This window comes from Dipteris shenzhenensis, chromosome 14, assembly GCF_047967505.1.
Source record: "Dipteris shenzhenensis isolate YYH24624 ecotype China chromosome 14, Dip_SZ_1.0, whole genome shotgun sequence".
NCBI lineage: Eukaryota > Viridiplantae > Streptophyta > Polypodiopsida > Gleicheniales > Dipteridaceae > Dipteris > Dipteris shenzhenensis.
Window position 1 is genome coordinate 54,161,273 of NC_141609.1, and position 20,765 is coordinate 54,182,037.

General features: G+C 44.8%; 1 protein-coding gene across 2 annotated transcripts in view; it reads right to left on the reverse strand.

The window, feature by feature from the left end:
• LOC147894831 (Regulator of chromosome condensation (RCC1) family protein) overlaps positions 1–20,765 on the reverse strand; it is an 83,604-nt gene that overhangs the window by 46,965 nt on the left and 15,874 nt on the right. For both annotated transcript variants that reach the window (XR_015542054.1, XM_087384335.1), the window contains exons 4-6: positions 8,253–8,374; positions 7,735–7,840; positions 7,510–7,561 (exon numbers count right to left, since the gene is read on the reverse strand). Coding sequence is in view for 1 of the 2 variants with exons in the window: in XM_087384335.1 (XP_087240461.1) it covers positions 7,510–7,561; positions 7,735–7,840; positions 8,253–8,374 (280 nt within the window). In the remaining variant the exon portion in view is untranslated. The remainder of the gene's footprint in view (positions 1–7,509; positions 7,562–7,734; positions 7,841–8,252; positions 8,375–20,765) is intronic.

Below are 20,765 nucleotides of genomic sequence, written 5' to 3' on the forward strand. Positions count from 1 at the left end.
AGAACACATGGTACCTTTGGTACATTGAGGGTAGTCTTAGGCTTGAGACACCTACGACACCCTGCATTTATATAAGTGGGAGCCATTACTCACTTGGATCATTCTTGGGAGTGGAGCCTTCCAAGAATACCTAGATATGTTGACAGCCCGTCCAAGCCCTTAACGACATCAGAGTGCAAATGGGGTCGCATTGTATGGGACGCATAGTCATACCTGGGATGGACTATGGTCCGGAGGTTGCCTAACCTCTAGCTCACGGGCAATCCTGAGGGATCTACGGTTGGGTGGTGACACACTAGCCTACACCATGTGTGTCCCTAACTTTGTGTAGTGACGATCGTTGAGATTGCAAGTTAGCATGGAGATAGAGGAGATTCTAGAACCTCCACGTTAGTCGTGAATAACTTGTTAGGGGCTGTTTTTGGTATCAAATCTGTCTCTATCTTATTGTTCATAAACTCCTTGCTTGCTTGCTTTGATCCCTACAATTGCATGTGTGTGATTGCAAGCTAGATGTGGACTCTAGAGAATTCGTGGATGCTTGAATTCCAGTTTGTGTTGGGCTGCAAAATGGCAGTAAGTGTTGTACTAGAGGGATTGTTTCAGGTTTGCTGGAATAGATTCGGTGAATGCATGTTTGAAGTCCTTGTGAGGATAGGCAGCAGGTACAGATGAGCTTAGAAAGGGATGGATCCCTAGTAGAAATCAAGGCTATGGTACCTGTGTGAAATTCAATACATGGCCTTGATTCCAGAATTCCCTTCGTGAAGGATTCTATTGTTGCTGGTAGCTGTAGAAGCTGGCGACAGTTTGGTAGACACCAGTACACGGGAGCTACTGGACCAGATTGGCTGAAAGCCTTTGGCAGAAGCGAAAATCTGCATACAAGGTTGGAGTAGATTTCACCTAATACAGCCAGCTTGACAGCTTGGAGCAGTTGTGGTACCTGTGTAAAATTCAATCCATACAGTCTTGATTGAATAATTCACTTGAAGGATTCTATTGTTGCTGGTAGAATAGAAGTGCCTCTATTCTAAGCTGTACAACTGAGAGATAGGACGCAAATTTGCACGCGTATCCAGCTGGATTAGATCTGGGTCCTTGTGTGCCAAGTCTCTAGGGCCTGAAGGTGGCTTGTTTGGAGGTAAAAACTGGTTGCTTGATTTGTGGAGAAGGGACGTTGCATGCATATCATGCACCTGCTTTCTCGACTGCATACCTTGGAAAGCTACTCTTGCAGTTGTAACTGCTAGAAACCTTTACTATAGGCCTTTGACTGTGTGACAAGGAAGCTTCATGCGAGCACTACGGGTGCATGCATATTTACTTGCCATGCAAACTGTTGTAGGGCTGCCAAGAGGTTGCATACAGTGTGCAAACACACATGCAAGTGACATGTGATGCCATGAATGCTAAAGTATATCTACTAGAACGTTTACCTTTAGAATGCCAGCTTTAGATGCTAAGAGTATCCTTGGCTGCAATCGACTACTCTCTTTGCTCTCTCTATCCTGTCACAAGGACATGAATTTCTAAGCTTTAGGAATTTACGGTAACTGCCCTTGCCTCCACTTGATTAAAATAGTTCAAAGGACACTTTGGTGCAATTAATTCCATGGCCCAAGGCAAGGGACTGAAGGTTAGTGTCATGTGCACGGATTGGTATCTGACCCGTACTAGGTACACAGGACTAGCTAAGGTTAGCCTGGGGAAGCTTAGAGCTAGGCAGGCTTGATTCTCGGGTTGAGTGGCAAGGGTACGGACTATTTATAGGTCTTCACTATTTTTGGCGCTCGGGGCCCAAGTCTATAAAAGGGGCCCAAGGGGTTCAGTTCTCAGTGTGCAGTTGGGAGCAAGTTTCATTCCCAGGTGCCAGGTCTGATCCTGGATTGAGTCGCGGACACGCGCCTGCATCTTAGCGTAGCCCAAGGCCCAGTGGCAAATCCAGGGCTTCACAGCGCCACCTGGTGGTATGGGACACCAGGCTGGTTTGGATCCGATTGGGAGTTCGTGCCAGTAGCTCAGCTCGTGGCTCGGAGGGGACATCTCCTAATTCGGGATCACATCCTGTAGATGTCATGGTTGGGTGGTGAGCAGCCTGCTCAGTTTCTCACATGGTGTGTGTTTGTTTTGCAGATCAGAGGTTTCATGAGTGCGGGGATGTGTCAGTTGGTATCAGAGCCAGCTCCTGAGGTAGGAACTTTTGATGCCATGATTTTTGACGAATTCTTTCTCCAGGTATGCCCTAAAATTCGAAATTTGTTGCTGCAAATTCTGCGTGGTTCCTGGGTTATCAGGGGTGGACAGAAGGTAGGGAAAAGGTAGAAGAAAGGAGGGAGAGTTTCGAAATTCCTGAAGGGGGCTGAGAGAGAAGGATGTAGGAAGCAGAGAGAGAGCAGAGAAGAAGGAAAGAGAGGCGAGGGGACTGACAAGGGCTGCGGGGGAGCCGGAGATTGGACGCCAGGGCTGGTACGGAAATTCGGCCAGGGCAGGGAGAGACGCAAGGTGCACGAGCAGGGTGCGGCCACCTTGGGAGGTGTGTTGCTTTTTTCGAAAAAAGCACCACCCTCCAAAGCTGGGAGGGTGGGCCTTTTTTGGAAGCAGGGCTTCCTAATTAGGCTGCCCTGCTCCCTATATAGATGGGCAAGGCTTCAACCATCAGCCATAGCTTGCAAAGAGCCTTCACTACGCCATCGAACCTGCGCCAGCCCTGCGTACAGCTGCGCCTGCTCCAGCCATCCGTACACCTGCGCCAGCCGCCGTACAGCCTGCGTCAGCCGCCGTACGGCCTACGTCAGCCGCCGTACGGCTTACGTCAACCACCGTACGGACTGCGTCAGCAGCCATACAGCCACGTCAGCTGTCCGTACTGCTGTGTCACCTGTACGGTCAGCGGGATTCCGGATCGCTGTAAGAATCCGTACGCTGCATCCGGCATCGACTTCAGCCAGACTCCGGGATTGTTGCGCCACCGGGTTCGCTAGTTTTCAGCATCTCCTTCCGTCAGCATCTCTTGGGACGGTTTTCCTCTGCTCCATTCTCCTTTTCGCTTCGGTTCAGTCAGTTATTTCTCTCAGTTTATATTCAAATCAGATTTCACTTATGTCTGATTCTGCAAATCCCGAGTTCACCATGGGAGAGCAGGATTTGAATTACACTCCTGTGAGAGAGGAGGATCAGGGTCTTTATGATGACCTGATTACGAAAAAGGCCTTCAGTGAATTTACCACTGCTCTGGATGGAAAATTCGAGCAGGTTAATGCAAATCAAACGGGGTTGACACAGCAACTCCAAGGGATTCAGGCAACTCTCACTCTTCTGGCTAGCACTGTGCAGGCACTCACGCATGTGGATGCCATGGCTTCAGTGCTAGGCCCGAATATAACCCCAGATCCTTTTTCGGGAGATCAAAAGTCTCGAACGAAGGAGATAGTTGACACTTGGTTACACAAGTGGCAGGTACACTTTCAGTTCCACCCATACCCAGATGAGAAGAAAATCTAGCTTGCAGCCGGGTTCATGTCAGGTAAAGCGTTGCTATGGTAAAAGGAACTTCAGCGTAAACCAGATACATGGACAGATTTCGAAGGAATCTTCAGAAAGGAGTTCCTGAAGAAGGAGGACGATTATGATATCGTTGGCAAGCTTAAAGCCCTCGATATGTCAAAACTAAACTTGTCCTTTGAAGTTTATCTTCAAGGATTTCGGGATCTGCAGACCAGGGCCACAAAGATGGATCATGTCATTACCTGCCCACTTTCTTGTAATTGCACTTTCAATACTTCGTTGTTTGGTTCCCATGATCTTTTCCGAGTTTATGGAGAAGTTATGGACCAACAGGTTCACATTCTCTTTGATCCGAGCGCTCTCACAACTTTGTTAATTACAAATTTGTGCAGAAGATGGGGCTGTCCACAGTACCTAGCGATCACACCTATGAGGTGCAGCTTCCAGCTAGGAAGCAGTTTTGGGATCGCAAGGTTGAAGCGCTTCCTATCCGGATTCAAGCCTACACAGGGGTTCTCACGTGTTATGTTATGCACCTGGAGCATGTAGACTTGTTGATCGGAACAGAGTGGTTTAAAACCCACAATATTCAGATTGGATGGACGGAGCATACGCTTTCTTTTGTAGATAAGGACACCCAATTTTGTATTCAGAGTGATAAAATTCCCTCTTCTCAGGGACCTATTGTATCTGCGATGCAGCTTCGGAATATATTAAACACTTCTCATTATGATGTTTATCACTGTGTTTTGATTCCGCTTTCTTCATTTGTTGTTTCTGTAATTAACAAGAATGATTTAAGTGTGTTTGAACACCGTGAATTCATAATGTTGTTAGATAGTTTTAAGGACGTATTCCCTGCTCAATTGCCGGAAGGTTTACCTCCAGAACGGGCAGTAGATCATCGCATAGACTTAGTCCCAGGGACTCAACCTATTAGTGTACCACCTTATAGGATGAGCCAGGTAGAGGAGGATGAGTTAGCTTTACAGCTTCAGGATTACCTGAATATGGGCTATATACGCCCAAGTAAATCACCTTGGGGTGCACCTGTCCTCCTAAGAAAGAAGAAAGATTCTTCCTGGAGAATGTGTATAGATTATAAACGATTAAATAAAGTGACAATTAAGAATCGATACCCTCTACCTCGTTCTGATGACTTGATAGACTGTTTGGCCGGAGCGAAGTACTTCACTAAGATTGATTTGCGTACGGGTTATCACCAAATCCGTATCTATGTTAAACACATAAATAGAACCGCATTCCGAACTAGGTATGATCATTACGAGTTTCTTAGAGAAGGGGGAGTATGTCATGTGCACGGATTGGTATCTGACGTGTACTAGGTACACAGGACTAGCTCAGGTTAGCCTGGGGAAGCTTAGAGCTAGGCAAGCTTGATTCTCGGGTTGAGTGGCAAGGGTACGGACTATTTATAGGTCTTCGCTATTTTTGGCGCTCGGGGCCCGAGTCTATAAAAGGGGCCCACGGGGTTCAGTTCTCAGTGTGCAATTGGGAGCAAGTTTCGTTCCCAGGTGCCAGGTCTGATCTTGGATTGAGTCGCGGACGCGCGCCTGCATCTTAGCGTAGCCCAAGGCCCAGTGGCAGATCCAGGGCTTCATAGCGCCACCTGGTGGTATGGGACACCAGGCTGGTTTGGATCTGATTGGGAGTTCGTGCCAGTAGCTCAGCTCGTGGCTCGGAGGGGACATCTCCTGATTCGGGATCACATCCTGTAGATGTCATGGTTGGGTGGTGAGCAGCGTGCTCAGTTTCTCACGTGGTGTGTGTTTGTTTTGCAGATCAGAGGTTTCAGGAGTGCGGGGATGTGTCAGTTAGAGAGGGGTAAAACTCCCTTTTAGCTAAAAATAGCTCCACGAGCCACGTTTGGTAAGCTGGCTGGTGGGACAACACAAAGTCAAATTTTGTTTTGAGGCTTGTTTCTGGACAATAGAAGAACAGAGAGAAGCAAGTCACAAGCTGGAAAAGTACTCCAAGGCTATTCTATCAGATCACCTTGCTGATTTTCGACTACCCGGGCAGTCTGTGGGTTATTGGTGGGCTGCAAGAGCTGCCAGAAGCTCAATAATGAAATCGTTTTTGTGCCAAGAGCCTCCAAAGCAATTCATTTTTCCTGCATGCCTGCTGTTCATGCCTTCCCAGAGCCCCAAATCTGATTCGCACTTCTTCCATGAGCCTTCCAAGCCAAGCATCTATCCAAATCACACTCTTCCAGGCAGCCTGTTACGGCCGTTTCAGATGCAAGTCTTCTAGGCTCCCAAGGCTCTCACTTCCTTGGCTCTGATACTATATACGAACATCCAAGCATATAGATATACCTTCATAAGACTAGAATATATCCAATCTTACAAATTAAAATTCTATAGAACAAGCCAAAGAACAAAGGAAATTTTAAACTTTTAAAAAATGAATAAAATAAAAAAGGAGGAAAAGAACTCAGTAAGCAACAGTAAGCAAAGCTACACTTATGAGTATCCAAGCATGCACCATAACCCCACAACAGTAATGGCATAGCACACAAGTACACAAAAGAATACACACAGATTTGGGAGAGAATGTAAAGTAGACAGCCTGCTCCGAATAGGACTCATCTCCATCAAAAGGGCACCCTCTTGTACCTCACACCTGCAGCAAAAGGCTGATCATATGCTAGTCCCCTTCCTCTACTGGCTTTAATGCCTATCAATGGGATGGGAGTATAAGGGCACAAGGCTATCTATTATAAGGGTGGAGGAGGGCTGTCTGTCCTCTCTCCCCCTATTGTCCAATCCATAACAAAGCTGGCTGACTGCCAGCTCAGCGGACCTATTTCAGGGCACTGACCCCCTTTTAACATAGCAACTTGCTACTTGGTGACCAGGTCCTGGCTTGTATAAGGCCTTCTTGCCTGTGCATTCAGCCCTTTTGCTGGGCTCTCTTCAGCCCCCAGCCTGCCCACATGGCTGGACCCTCCAAAAGGCGCTACCTTGCTATCTACCCATCCCACACAGCTGAGCATCTCATGCTGCCCAATGTGGCAGCCTTGTGAGTGAAGCAAGGCTCTCAATCGATGGTGCGTGAAGCATAGCCCTTAACATGACAGTGGTTGAAGCAAGGGCCGCAATCAATTATCATGCTAAGCGTGATCCCCGACCTGGTAGACATGATCAAGCATAAGGCTTGGAGCAGTTGCAAATGGCAGCAAATCATTCCACCCCCAAAATGCACAAACCAACAGACATTCCTTATGAAGAGACCATTTTGAAATGTGCTCCAATTTTCGAAACATTTTCCTTTCCAAGAGACATGTTTTCTAATGACTCACCGCAATGGTTTGGGTAGTACAAGGTCTGCAAACTTGCATTGGTCATCAAATCAACTTCGCAAAACCCACAAAATCAGATCTCTCCCAGAATCTTTGCACACACAGCCTTGAAGATTTGGCAAATCTGAGATAGCATCTATGAACCACCTGATTTTCTGTGGGTGCTGTTTATGGCAAATTGTCCCCCTCAGAGCATGGTACACAAGACTCAAGGAGGTCCAGCTATCAAGGAGGTAAACCATCTGCTTTCATACAGAAGTATGTGCTTCCTTACTTTTAAAGGCCCACAGGACCACCTTAACATCTAGATAAAGGAAAAGAGAGACAACAAGCTTAAAGAGAAGCCTGAACTAGAAAACTTCACTCTAAATAACAGATAGACAGCAAAAAGATGTGATGCAAGGGGCAATGGCAAGAATTGGAAATGAAACTAGGTGTCAATCTTTCTCACTAAGCCTTATAGACTAACAATGGAAAGAAGATAGGATATCTAGACAGAGCATAGCCCCCACAATTTTTTGCTATATATGGGACAAAAACTTCACTCCAACCCCATCCATGTTCCCTGCCTTCTCCTCTCTAGCACTTGAAGTATCAAAACCTTGAGATCATAGAACACAGCACTTGGGGCTATTCGCTATTAAGTTCAGTACTAACAACTACCTATGATCGCTCACCTCATTATCTGTTCCATGACCGAGCTGACCATATTGTGGTAATCCCGCAGTTCTGCATGTTCGCAAGTTGCATGTTATATCCTTAAAGAAGAAATGCACGTCTTCTCTTACCATTTTGCCCACAATTTTACTGACTATTTAGTATTTAACTATATCCATGGATCATAAAGATGCTTCACATTGATTGAAAGTAAAACCCAATAATCTCGGCACAAATGTTCTTACAAGATAGTTGCTCCTGGTGTAGATGAGAGCCAGACTGTAAAATCTGAGCCACAAGATGTATGTGTGGTCTTTGAAACCAAACACTTCACAGGTAAGCTCTCTATTTCTGCAAATCACTTGTCAATGACCCATGAAATTGGTTAGACTATATTATGAATTAACTTTGAGATAGTGTAATTCAATTGCCTGAGCTAGGGTTGTAACTCATTCTTCTCTCGTTCAAATGCAACTGTGAACTTGTGAAACTTTCTAACAACCCCTGATCACTTCACGCTTACCATAATGAAAATGCTATGAGTATCCATTAGATAGCATCAAAGAATACAGTCCCCCCTTAAATAAAAAGAATAATCATAATTATTAAGCAGAGAAAAGCAGGAATTCGCTCCAAGCACAATGGGCAGAGCTTACACAGTATCAATGATCACAAGGATTATGGCGTCACATTTAGGGAATCCGTACCTTATGACTACATATGAAGTTTTGAAGGTAGGCAAGGCATATGCATAGGATCTAACCATTCTTTACAGAACCAGAACCAAGCTGGCCATGTTTGTTGCATCCAAAAGCAAAAGAGTCGCCTTCATCTGTCAAAACCACCGTATGTTGCCTTCCGGCAGCAGCCTTTACTATTTTGTACCTGTATTAAATGTACAGATTTTACTGTCAATATAACCACCTTGAATGTGTCAACACAAAATTATGTAGGATGGAATTCCAACAACATAACACATTCCAATTAGAACTCTCTTAGAAAATAGAGTTAAAAGAGAGAAGCTCCCCCAACCAATCCGGGCACAACACTCTTTCCCTACACAATCAAAAACACGGAAAGCCGCTGGAAGTGTTTGTGCCTCAAAATAGTTGGCATAGTGTAACTACTAACCGAACCACTAACTGTGGTTAGAGAAGGGGAAAACCTTAGTGTCCCTAACCCTCCTAACTAACTAATACATAGGCCACTATTACAATTCTTGGTGCACATGAAGTGATCTAGATTAGGGAAGGGGGGAACCTTAGAAGAAAAAAGTGCCCCTAACCCTCCTAACTAACTAATACATTGGCCACTGGCCTAAATATTACAATTCATGGTATACAAGAAGTAATCTCAATCACCAAATGAAAGTAAGCCCAAAGCTTTGAGAAACGCTTCAAACTATTCTCTAGATAGGGCCTTGTTGAAAAAACTGCACGTTTTGATGTGTAGGACAGTAGATCAAGCTCATCTCTCATGCAACCTCTCTCTTACATAATGATAATGGACCTCCATGTGTTTCGTGTGTGCATACACCACAAACTTCTTCACAAGATGACGTTGCCACAGTGGATTGTTTTGATGTGTAGGACAATAGATCAAGCTCATCTCTCATGCATGTAACCTCTCTCTTACATAATGATAATCGACCTCCATGCGTTTCGTGTGTGCATACACCACAAACTTCCATGCCACCTGCAATAGCACTTTGACTATCGGTGAGTATGGGAGAATCTCGAGTTGTAGTTGTAAAGATTGCCATGTACTCAACTTCACAAGATGACGTTGCCACAGTGGATTGTTTCTTGCTCAACCAAGATAAGACATCGCAAATGAAGCTTCATTATCATTCTTGAATTCTCCAATTTTCGTTTCTGTAAGCAGCAAATCATCCACATAGAGGATGACGTAAACAAATCCTTCTTGTCCTTCTTGACATAAAGCTACTCTCAATTGGACTATTCTATACACCCTGATTGATCAAAAATGTATGAATTTTCTCATACCAAGCCCGTTGGGCTTGTCTCAACCCATAAGTGCATCATGGAGTCTACATACTTTATGTTCCAACAAGCTGACCCAAAGCCAATGAAACAAACACACCTGATGGTCATCATCCTTGAAGTGTGGGGCACAAGTTTCATCATAATCTATCCCCTTCTATTGAGAATAGCCCTTGGCCACCAACCTTGCCTTGTACCTATCAAGGGTACCATCAAATCTTCTTTTGATCTTGTAAACCAACTTTGTCCCCATAGCTTTTTTCCCTGTGCCCACCAGTTTCCAAGTATTGATCTTCACGATCTATCTACATGGCCCTCATACAAAGGTCATTGTCTTGAGCATCCTCAAAGCTGCTTGGTTCTTCTATATCACACAATAAACTCATCCGAGCTAAATCACCAAAGCTTGCTCCACATGTTCCTCTTGGGCCAGCCATTGTTATACTAGAGAGAGAGTAGACTGAAAGTCTGTTGTATTTCAGAGAGTCTCCATGCCTGAGAAGCTTTGCTGAGTTTTTCGCATGTCTCTTCCCAAGAATCTTCTGCAACACTCCAGCTGTCTATTAGACCAGCAATCCTTAGCTTCTTAATTTAAGCTGCCTTTGAGTTTGTTCCTTTACTTCCTTTTGCAATCATGCAGACACCTATGCATCTAAGGAGCTCTTCAATTCTTCTCTTGAATCTGTCACTCCTCAGCAAACTTGTATCCACCTACTTTGGCAATTTTTCTTTTACATTTCAATTTTTATAGCATGTTTGGCAAAAGTAGATGAAGTTTTCCTACATGGGCATTAGTGTCCCACAAGAGTGATGCCTTCTCTTTGAGAAAGAACATCAAAAATCACACCCGACCAGAGTACCCATCTTTGGGACAATCAAATGCACAAATTGTAGACCGACCTGGCAACCATCCAAGAGAATGTCTCATGTCTTTGGGTGTGAGCCAAGAAGCATGCCAAGAGGTATGAAGATACACGATAAGATAACAAACAAATACTAAATCTGTTAGGGTCAATATGTCTCAAGTGTGGTTTTAGAATTTGTCATTGTATAGGTCTAACTGCCAGGAACCCATGGGTGCAGTCAAAATTCAATTCTGACCCTTTTAGACTTTAGGAGTTTTGGGAGGTACATATGGCAGGCTGACACGTTTCAGCTGCGTTGGCAGCCAAGACAGTTGTGCCATAAGCCAAAAAAGCAACCCAAGAGCAAGTGGTAGGGGGCACAAGGGCAAGTGGTTGGTGTAGGCCATCCCATGGCCTACCTGTCATGTGCACGGATTGGTATCCGACGTGTACTGGGTATACAAGACTAGCTCAGGTAGCCTGGGGAGGCTTAGAGCTAGGCAGGCTTGATACTCGGGTTGAGTGACAAGGGTACGAACCAGTTAGAGGTCTTCGCTATTTTTGGCGCTTAGGGCCCGAGTCTATATAAGGGACTCAGAGGTTCAGTTCTCAGAGAGCCGATGGGAGCAAGTTTCGTTCCCAGGTGCTAGGTCTGATCCTGGATTGAGTCGCGGACGCGCGCCTGCATCATAGCGTAGCCCCCAAGGCCCAATAGCAAATCCCAAGCTTCACAGCGCCACCTGGTGGTATGGGACACTAGGCTGGTTAGGATCTGGTTGGGAGTTCGTACCAGTAGCTCAACTCATGGCTCGGAGGGGACATCTCCTGATTCGGGATCACATCCCGTGGATGTCATGGTTGGGTGGTGAGCAACCTGCTCAGTTTCCTCACGTTGTGTGTATTCTTGTGTTTGCTTGCAGATCAGAGGTTTCACGAGTGCTGGGACGTGTCACTTGGTATCAAAGCCAACTCCTAAAGTAGGAACTTCTATTCCAAGAATTTTGGACGATTTGTTCCTCCAGGTATGCCCAATTTCGAAATTCATATTTATTACCCTGCACGTGCCTTAGGATTCATGGTTAAGGGTGGCGGATAGATGGTGGAAAGAAGGAAGGAGAGACAGAGAGAAGAGGTGAATTCGCAAGAAGCAAGGTGGAGTGGAAGAGAGTCCATGAGAAAGGTCGTCCGTAAGGGGAAGAGCTTGGGAGCAGTTCGTTAGTTGTAGGTGATGGCGCAAGAAAGAAGTAGGAGCGAGTTTCAGAATAAAAAAGGCCGTGGGCAACCTTCAAGATGAGAGTTAGGAAGCGGGTATTGATGGCTGGAGTGAGGATGGAGGTGCCCAACAGATGATAGTCTCGAGGGACTAGTTAGGATGCGAATCAGGCAGGGGAAAGCTACGTCCAAATTAGGTTTGGAAAGCTTAAAAAAAGCAACCCTACCAAAAGTAGGGGTCTGTTTTTTTTGGCGTGCAAGAGCTGCGTCCAAATTAGGCTTGGACAGCTTAAAAAGCAAGAGCCCTACCAAAAGTAGGGGTCTGTTTTATTTTTGGCCTGCAAGCTGCTATGAGCCTGCAGTGAGGCACTCTTTGCTCAGGCAGCCATCTCGCCTGCTCTAAGTTCGCAGTCCATGAGTGCGCATAGCCAACCCTCCACCCGCCCTCACCTAGTACCACCCGTTAGCTCAGGCTGCTATCTCGCACTTGTGAGTTCGGAACAGCCCTTCTCTCCTACCCTTCCAATTCGCCACCTTGCTGCTCCTCTGCTTCACCGCTCTCCCCTCTAACGAAATCTCTAGGCACCTCGTTATTGACTGCCTACTACGGGATTCCATTTTCTCTACTGCCCCCTCCTTTCCTCACGACTCTCTCTCCTTTCCCTTTGGCCTTCCGAGCTCCTTCACACCACATCCTTTATGGCTGATTCTGTAGACCCTGAGCTTGCGATGGAAGACCAAGATTTGAACTACCATGCGGAGGATGACCAGGGTCTCTACAATGATCTGATTACGAAAAAAGCCTTCAGTGAATTCACCACTGCTCTTAATGGAAAGTTTGAGCAAGTTAACACGAATCAAACGGGGTTAACACAGCAACTCCAAGGGATTCAAACTCAACTACACTCACACTTTTAACTAGCACTGTTCAAGCGCTCACGCATGTGGATGCCATGGCTTCAGTGTTAGGTCCGAACGTCACTCCAGATCCTTTTCCCAGAGACCAGAAGTCTCGTACCAAGGAGATTGTTGACACTTGGTTGACAAGTGGCAAGTACACTTCTAGTTTCACCCTTATCCAAATGACAAGAAAATACAGCTTGCAGCCGGGTTTATGTCAGGAAAGGCTTTATTGTGGTAGAAGGAACTCCAACCCAAGCCTGCAACATGAAACGAATTCAAAAAGGTCTTCAAGAAAGAGTTTCTGAAGAAGGAGGAAGATTACAATATCGTAGGCAAGCTCAAAGACCTCGATAAATTTGACTTTTGAGATTTATCTTCAGAGGTTTCGAGATGTATAGACCAGAGCTACAAAGATGGATCCAGTGACCTTGTTAGGTTTCTTTGTGGATAGTTTGCCTGACTCGTACAAGTTACAGATCAGAACAACAAGTGTACCACATTGCAAGAGGCCATGAATTACGCGAGTATTTATGATGATCCCATGGCCCGTGCAAAAGGAACCATAGTTGCCGACACGGGTGGGAAGAACAAGAGGAAGTTCTTCCAGTCTACCACTGGTACCAAGGAGACGAAGTCTATAGACAACGCCTCCAAGAAACATTTGACTCAGGCGAAGAATGGTCGTGCTCGTTTCCTTCGTAAAGAAGGAAGGACGTTGCTTCTTTGCGAGAAGCGGAACCACACTAAGAATGATTGTCGTAAGCGTAAGAACCAGAAGCAAGAGCCGGGATCGAAGCTCCACGTGGGTCCGGGTACCAAAGCTAAGGGAGCTAATCAAGTTTCGATGACAGGTATTTCTGTAAATGTCATTACTTGCCCACTTTCTTGTGATTGCACTTTTGATACTTCATTATTTGATTCCCATGATCTTTTCCGAGTTTATGGAGAAGTTAGGGACCAAAGAGTTCACATTCTCTTTGACCCGGGCAGCTCTCACAACTTTGTTAATTACAAACTTGTGCAGAAGATGGGACTGTCCACGATACCTAGCGATCACACCTATGAGGTGCAACTTCCAGCCGGGAAGCAGTTTTGGGATCGCAAGATTGAAGCCCTTTCTATCCGGATTCAAGAATACGCAGCGGCTCTTACGTGCTATGTCATGCACTTGGAGCATGTGGACTTGATAATCGAAACAGAGTACCCACGATATTCGGATTGGATGGAAGGACCATACTCTTTCTTTCTTAGATAAGGACACCTAATTTTGTATTCAGTGTGATAATATTCCCTCTTCTCAGGGACCTATTGTATCTGCGATGCAGCTTCGGAATATATTAAACACTTCTCATTATGATGTCTATCAGTGTGTTTTGATTTCCGCTTTCTTCATTTGTTGTCTCTGTTAATAACAAGAATGCTTTAAGTGTGTTTGAACACCTTGAATTGAGAACGTTGTTAGATGATTTCATGGATGTATTCCCTGCTCAACTGTCGGAAGGTTTACCTCCAGAACGGGCAGTAGTTTGTAGATGACCGCATAGATTTAGTACCTGGGGCTCAACCTATTAGTGTTCCACCTTATAGGATCAGCCAGCTTGAGGAGGATGAGTTAGCTTCACAACTACACGATTATTTGAATATGGGCTATATTCGCCCAAGTAAATCACCTTGGGGAGCACCTGTTCTCTTAAGAAAGAAGAAAGATTCTACATGGATAGAATTTGCTTATAACAGTGCAAAGCATTCGAGTACTGGTTACAGTCCTTTTATGCTTATGTACGGGTTTCAACCTAAGTCACCAGTTATGGTTGGATTAAAGGGAATCCAAAAATGATGCTGCAAAGACCTTCTTGCTAGACATGCAGGAAATGTTGCAGTTTGCGAAGGAGTCTATTAGAAGTACCCAAGATCGGAACCGATTTTATGCTAATAGACATCGTTCACCTAGAGAGTTCTCTGAAGGAACGATGGTATATTTGCGAATTCCCAAGGAATCCAAGAGCCTAAGTACTGATTTGGTTCCGAAGTTATCCCCCGATACTATGGTTCGTTCAAGGTTATTAAAAGAATTGGACTAGTTGCATATCAACTAGAATTGCCTCCTGATGTTAAAGTACATCCGGTCTTTCATGTCAGTAGACTGAAAGAAGTATTGGGTGCGGATGATCGACTTGTTTCTCCTTAAGAAATAATAGAAGTTACAGATTTGACTTTTATTCCACACGAACCTGAGTGTATTCTTAAATTTCGTGAAAGACAGATTCGTAATAGAATTATCACGGAAGTGGAAGGATCGTGTTGAGGAGGATGCAACATGGGAGACATTACAGAACCTCCAAAGGACATTCTCGGGTTTTTTAGCGAACTCAGGAGTGAGTTCTTAGAGGAGGGGAAGTATGTCATGTGCACGGATTGGTATCCGACGTGTACTGGGTACACAAGACTAGCTCAGGTAGCCTGGGGAGGCTTAGAGCTAGGCAGGCTTGATTCTCGGGTTGAGTGACAAGGGTACGAACCAGTTAGAGGTCTTCGCTATTTTTGGCGCTTAGGGCCCGAGTCTATATAAGGGGCTCAGAGGTTCACTTCTCAGAGAGCCGATGGAAGCAAGTTTCGTTCCCAGGTGCTAGGTCTGATCTTGGATTGAGTCGCGGACGCGCGCCTGCATCATAGCGTAGCCCAAGGCCTAGCAGCAGATCCCAGGCTTCACAGCGCCACCTGGTGGTATGGGACACAAGGCTGGTTAGGATCTGGTTGGGAGTTCGTACTAGTAGCTCAGCTCGTGGCTCGGAGGGGACATCTCCTGATTCGGGATCACATCCTGTAGATGTCATGGTTGGGTGGTGAGCAGCCTCACGTTGTGTGTGTTCTTGTGTTTGCTTGCAGATCAGAGGTTTCAGGAGTGCTGAGACGTGTCACTACCCATTGGTGCCTTCTATTCCCTGGTACCTTATAACACCTAGATATAGGCAATTAGGAAAATTAGGGCACTTATGACATGTGCCAATTAGTACACTAGGTACTACTAGGACACCCTGTCCTAGGGTTTCATTTTATGTGTACTTTGTACTTCATTTGCATTACATTACAGCAGTACAGATTTCAGCTCGTTGGCTTCCACCTCCATTTATTCCATTGCTTGCTCTAGTCTACAGTGGTATCAGAGCAAGTCAAAGCCTCACCCGTCACACATTTCCAGCCAACCTAAGCCCTCTAGATCTCTTTGGCAGCTGTTTGGCAGCCTGTTTACTTGCTGGTCAGCAGTTCTTTGAGGCGCGACTACTCGTGTGAGCATTTATGAGCATTTCACAACTTTCCATCGCCGAGAACCTTCTCTTTGGTGCTCCTCCAACCTAGGCAACTACTCCAAAGCAGCCTTTTGGCTGTTCTTTTTGCCCTGGTCCAGCATTTCGAAGCATTTGAAGCGACCCCCAAGCTGTTCCATAGCCTACAGGCATAGTTGGTTCCGTATTCGTATAACCATACGTGTATGAAATAATTATTCCATATGCATATGTTACAGCCAATCATACTTGACTTTTTTTGGGGGGAAAACGGGGTTCCCAGACCTTATGAAAATATTTTAAATCAATTTCTTCACTTTAAAATTAATACAAGTTTGACATTTGAAGTTTGAAGTTGAAAGTTTTGGAGCTCTCTGGCAATTAAATGTGTACAACGTATATTTTCCTATTTTTAGAATATGCATGAATTCACCGATAGTGATTGGGCTCTGATCCGACACCCGTGTCACATAGTGGCAATCGTTTCATGCTTGGTACTTCATGCATCTCAGCAGACTACAATTGCTACTTCTAGCGTGAAATCTACTCCCATTTTGGGCCACACTTTATGGGCACCATGTCCATTTGAATTATTGTTAAATGAGCAACATACCTCGAAGAAAACAAAGAGTTACTAAGGTTCAAGTAGAGATGCTTCTTTTTCCTTTAGTTTTGTCGCTTTGAAAGTTTCTAAGGAGTCTATTGTAGGTGTAGGGGTGGTTTTAGGTATAGAAAACTTATTGTACATAATAGTTTAAAGTGATTTGCTGACCTGTTTGTATTATTGATAATGTGCCTCGAAAAGCAAAAACTAGAGACATTAGGCAAAATGTGAAAATGACACAATAGGGATCACAATATAGACATTAGGCATGTTTAAACTTTCAGAAGTTTATGTGACAGCTCATCAACAAATCATGGGGGTATCTTTAACATACTAGCTATTGCATATTATTAATACCTGTTGACAATCTCTCTTTGACATAGTGATAATGAACTTCAATATGCCGTGCGGATTCCGTGCAATAGCCAAAGCACTTTGACTATCAGTGAAGACGACGGTCGGAGCTATCTAACATACATGAAGATTTGCAAGTAACTTTTGGAGCCAAACACACTCCACTGTAGCTGTAAAAGCTTCTCTGTATGCAGTCCTTGTATCTCTATCAGATCCTATGGAGGCTTCTCATCATGGGGGAACCCTTCCCCGTAAGGGATCCCTATGAAAAGATCCATCTATGTGAATGTTGGCATTACCCCCCAGTGCGTGGGGTGTTCCTGAGAAGCCCTCGCTATAAGAGGAGCTTCCAAGGCTCTACACCAGGGGTGAGGCCGCGCACAACCAACTTACCAAGGAGGGCCGTACTCTGCATCTCCGGAAAAGATCAAGTTCAAAGCTTGCCGAAAAGCTTCAAACTTAGGTCTAGGAACAGCTTTCGTAAAGAGATCTGCCACGTTGTCTTCAATGGGAACAAGGAGGCTTTGGGCATGGTATATGCTTTGCAAAAATTATAGCATTATCTTTTGGGCAATGTAGTGGTCTTTCATGTTACCACCAGGCAATGCTATATTTGGTCAATAAGCCACAACCATCCGAAAGGATTGCAAGATAAATCCTCCTCTTACAAAAGTTAAACTACAAAATAGTTCACACACCAGGAAGACATCATCTCATGCAGATTACCTTTGCAGATTAGAGTCTGAGGAATACCCAGGACAAGAAATTATAGATGACTTACCAAATGCATCTTTGTCCCAAGTGGAAGCCATTTGTGGAATAAATTGGTATGACAGAATGCTGCAGTTCTTGACAGATGGAGTGTTTCTTGAAAGTTTCACAAGGGATCAAAGGCTTAGATCATATAAAAGAGGAATAGATCAAATACTCCGACGATGTGTTCTAGACCATGAGCAGCATGCTATTTTGTAGGAGGCCCATCAAGGGGCATCAACTGAGCACTTTGCGGGTGATGTGACAGCAAAAAATGTCTTCCAAGCCGGCTTGTGGTGGCCGACATTAATCAAAGACTCCCATGAATTTGCAAAGAAATGATGGTACTGCCAAAGCCATGGACAACCATCGGATGTTGATAGATTGCCACTCAACCCAATCTTGCCACTTGAGCCATTTCAAAAATGGGGTTTAGACATTCCATGAAGTTATTGATTTTCACAATTGAATGAGGAGAGATTCTTGACCCTTTATCTTAAAGTGTAGTTAGATTGTGAATTTCATTGACCTGTAAAATCTTAAGCTATTGAGTTTGGAGATAGCCGCACAAGATATAAAATCATATCTAATGAGATTGTGGTCATGGCTTTAGATAGTGAATTGAAAAATAATAATATTTTAAACATTTAACAACGTGTTCAAGGGATGTTATGAAATTTGTTGGAGATATGATAACAAGACACTAGATACTAAAAACAAGAATAAGCAACCATCATTCAAAAGTAATAGCATAAGGATAGCTAGAAATGAACACAAAATAAAATACAATATAGATGTCGAGATTCTCTTGCTAGTAGGGAGTCTCATTCATGCTCAGGCCCGTTGCAAAGAGGGATTCAAGCGCCAGTGTCTCATTTGGCACCCGGAGGTCAGGGATCAGGATGGACGTATGCTCGAGCAACGAACTCACATTGGATGAGCACAGTGGGACAGTGGCCCGGCCTGCTCCTTTGGCAAATGGAGCAAATTACCCATGGAGAAAGAGGCGAGGCTTGGAGCCATAGCGCATATGTGAGGGGCAGGGCAACGGATGAGGCAAATTGACCTAGCCATATCTAAGTCTTGGTGGGAGGGACTCGGCATGTGGATGGACAGCATATGGTTGGGTCAGTGTTCTCGAACTAGGGTCCCCTTAAGGATGATGATTCAGCTTGCCCCCACCCAACCTGGTTTCTTCCGTGTAGGACCTAGAGACCAACTTCAAGCAATCATTGAGAGAGACCCAAAAATGGACGAGAGTCTAGATGGGATTCATTAGCACATGATTAGAGTTGTGGGTTGATTGGCGAAGGAGTGGCACATCGATCCTCCCAGCATCCCAGAGCAAGATGCCCCCAGAGGGCACCACTGACTTTGAAAAGGTAGGCCCCTGAGGGAGGTCTAGTGGGATCCAGGAGAGCGGTTTTGGCCTTTCAGGACAAGCCTCACCGAGCAGGTGGACGAGGTGCCGTTCTTCTCCTACACCACTTGGATTGGCAAGAGACTTCAAATGGACTGTTCGACCTGGACCCCCTCGAGAGAGAGGCATTGGGTGGGCCTAGAGGGTGCCCCAAGAGGTCCGTTCCAGATTTTGGACGTGGAATCTTTGGTCCAGTTTGCGCCCGAGGAAGATCTTGCCCATGGAGGCTTGCCCATAGGCCCTGACACGACCTCGCAGGATCTGACCCTATCACTGACCTAGAATCTCGTCCTCAATACAACCAGAATCATAACGCAGGTGCCTCGATCTTCCCGACCACCCCCGAGCACGTGGGCTACAGCTCGACTCATCCATAGGCCCGTATCTAACCCAAGTGTCCCATACCACCTGAGCCCGTTTAGAGGACCTTCGATACACCACCTATGATCCACCATGTAGATGGCCAGAGTCCCGACCTGGGTCCAAGCCCCATCTATCAGTTGAGGAGCGCTCAACTAATCTACACAATAGCACTGGCCCTCCCTCTATATAGAAGGAAACCCGCTATAGATAGCACAATGCTATGAATAGCTCCCTCCATATAAAGCGAGCACTATATATGAATCAATCTCTATATATAGCAATCTCGGCTAAAAACAGCCATCCAGTCCTATGCTATCCCGTAACCCACGTTAACCTGCTATCCAACCCTAGGTACACCATGCACATGACATACTCCCCTTCCTCTAAGAACTCACACCTGAGTTCACCAAAAAGCCCGAAAACTCCTTGAAGATGAGTCAATGCCAATAACTATACTCTGACTATCAATTTGAGTGTGCTATACTTTCCATGAGATTCAAATCAAAGAGAATCTAAGGCCAAAGCCACAATCTTTGATAACCAACCCAAGGAAAGTAAATCTCTCAATCTAAACAAAGTTACATATCATCGAGTATTCTCCTCGAGAAATCAAGTAACGCCTGAATCCATCAATTGAACCCCTCGAGGCCAATTTTTGGGTTGCAATTTCTATCAACCCTAATTCTTGAATTACTTAGTATTCAGAAAATCCTTCAACGTAATATCCTTGTAATTCAAATTCTTGGGTTGAAATACATGACAAACTTTCCATCGCAAAGCAATTAGGTATCCGTTCATAACTCATAATGGAAGAATCTTCATGGAAGTATCAATGGGCAAAATCTTGACCAAAGATATGGTCCCCTTGATCTATCCTCGAAATGCCCTACATGAGGATAATCAGTAAAAATTCAGTTAACTATATCCAGTCAATGGTATTGTTCTAGTCATGAATATAGTCAACCATCATAGGAATAACATCCTATGTGATCCAAAGACTACGGAAATATACAATCCGAAATCTCTTAAAACAAGATCCACTATTGAATATCCTCTATAAACTTGTGCACAACAAAACCACTCCAATCACTGGATCATCCAATTCTTAGGATCTCTTATCTAGGAACATCAAGTTCCAAACAAGGCACTGACATACCATCATCAAAAAAGATGCGGTAACCCTCCTTGAGATTGTGTCTAGACTATGGAGCTCCAGGGTTGAACCCAAAAAATACATGGCTTCTCTCAGGGTAAAGAACCTTAGTCAGCCCTCGTAAAAAATCTAATCAGGTTGCCCCCAAGTCAATTCAACCTACTGGTCCTTCACCCTAGAGGTGGGTATTATTTCACGCTGGATTATACCACCACATCAGAGAATCTTAAATGTAATATACCTTAGTGTCCCATACCACCAAAGTATACTACAAATAAAAAACTCAATGGACAATACGAGTGAATCAGTTAGTCAATCCCTCTTCAACTCAGATCATCCCAGATTGAGTCAGGGTGGCAAATCCATTCTCAATCCTTTTCTT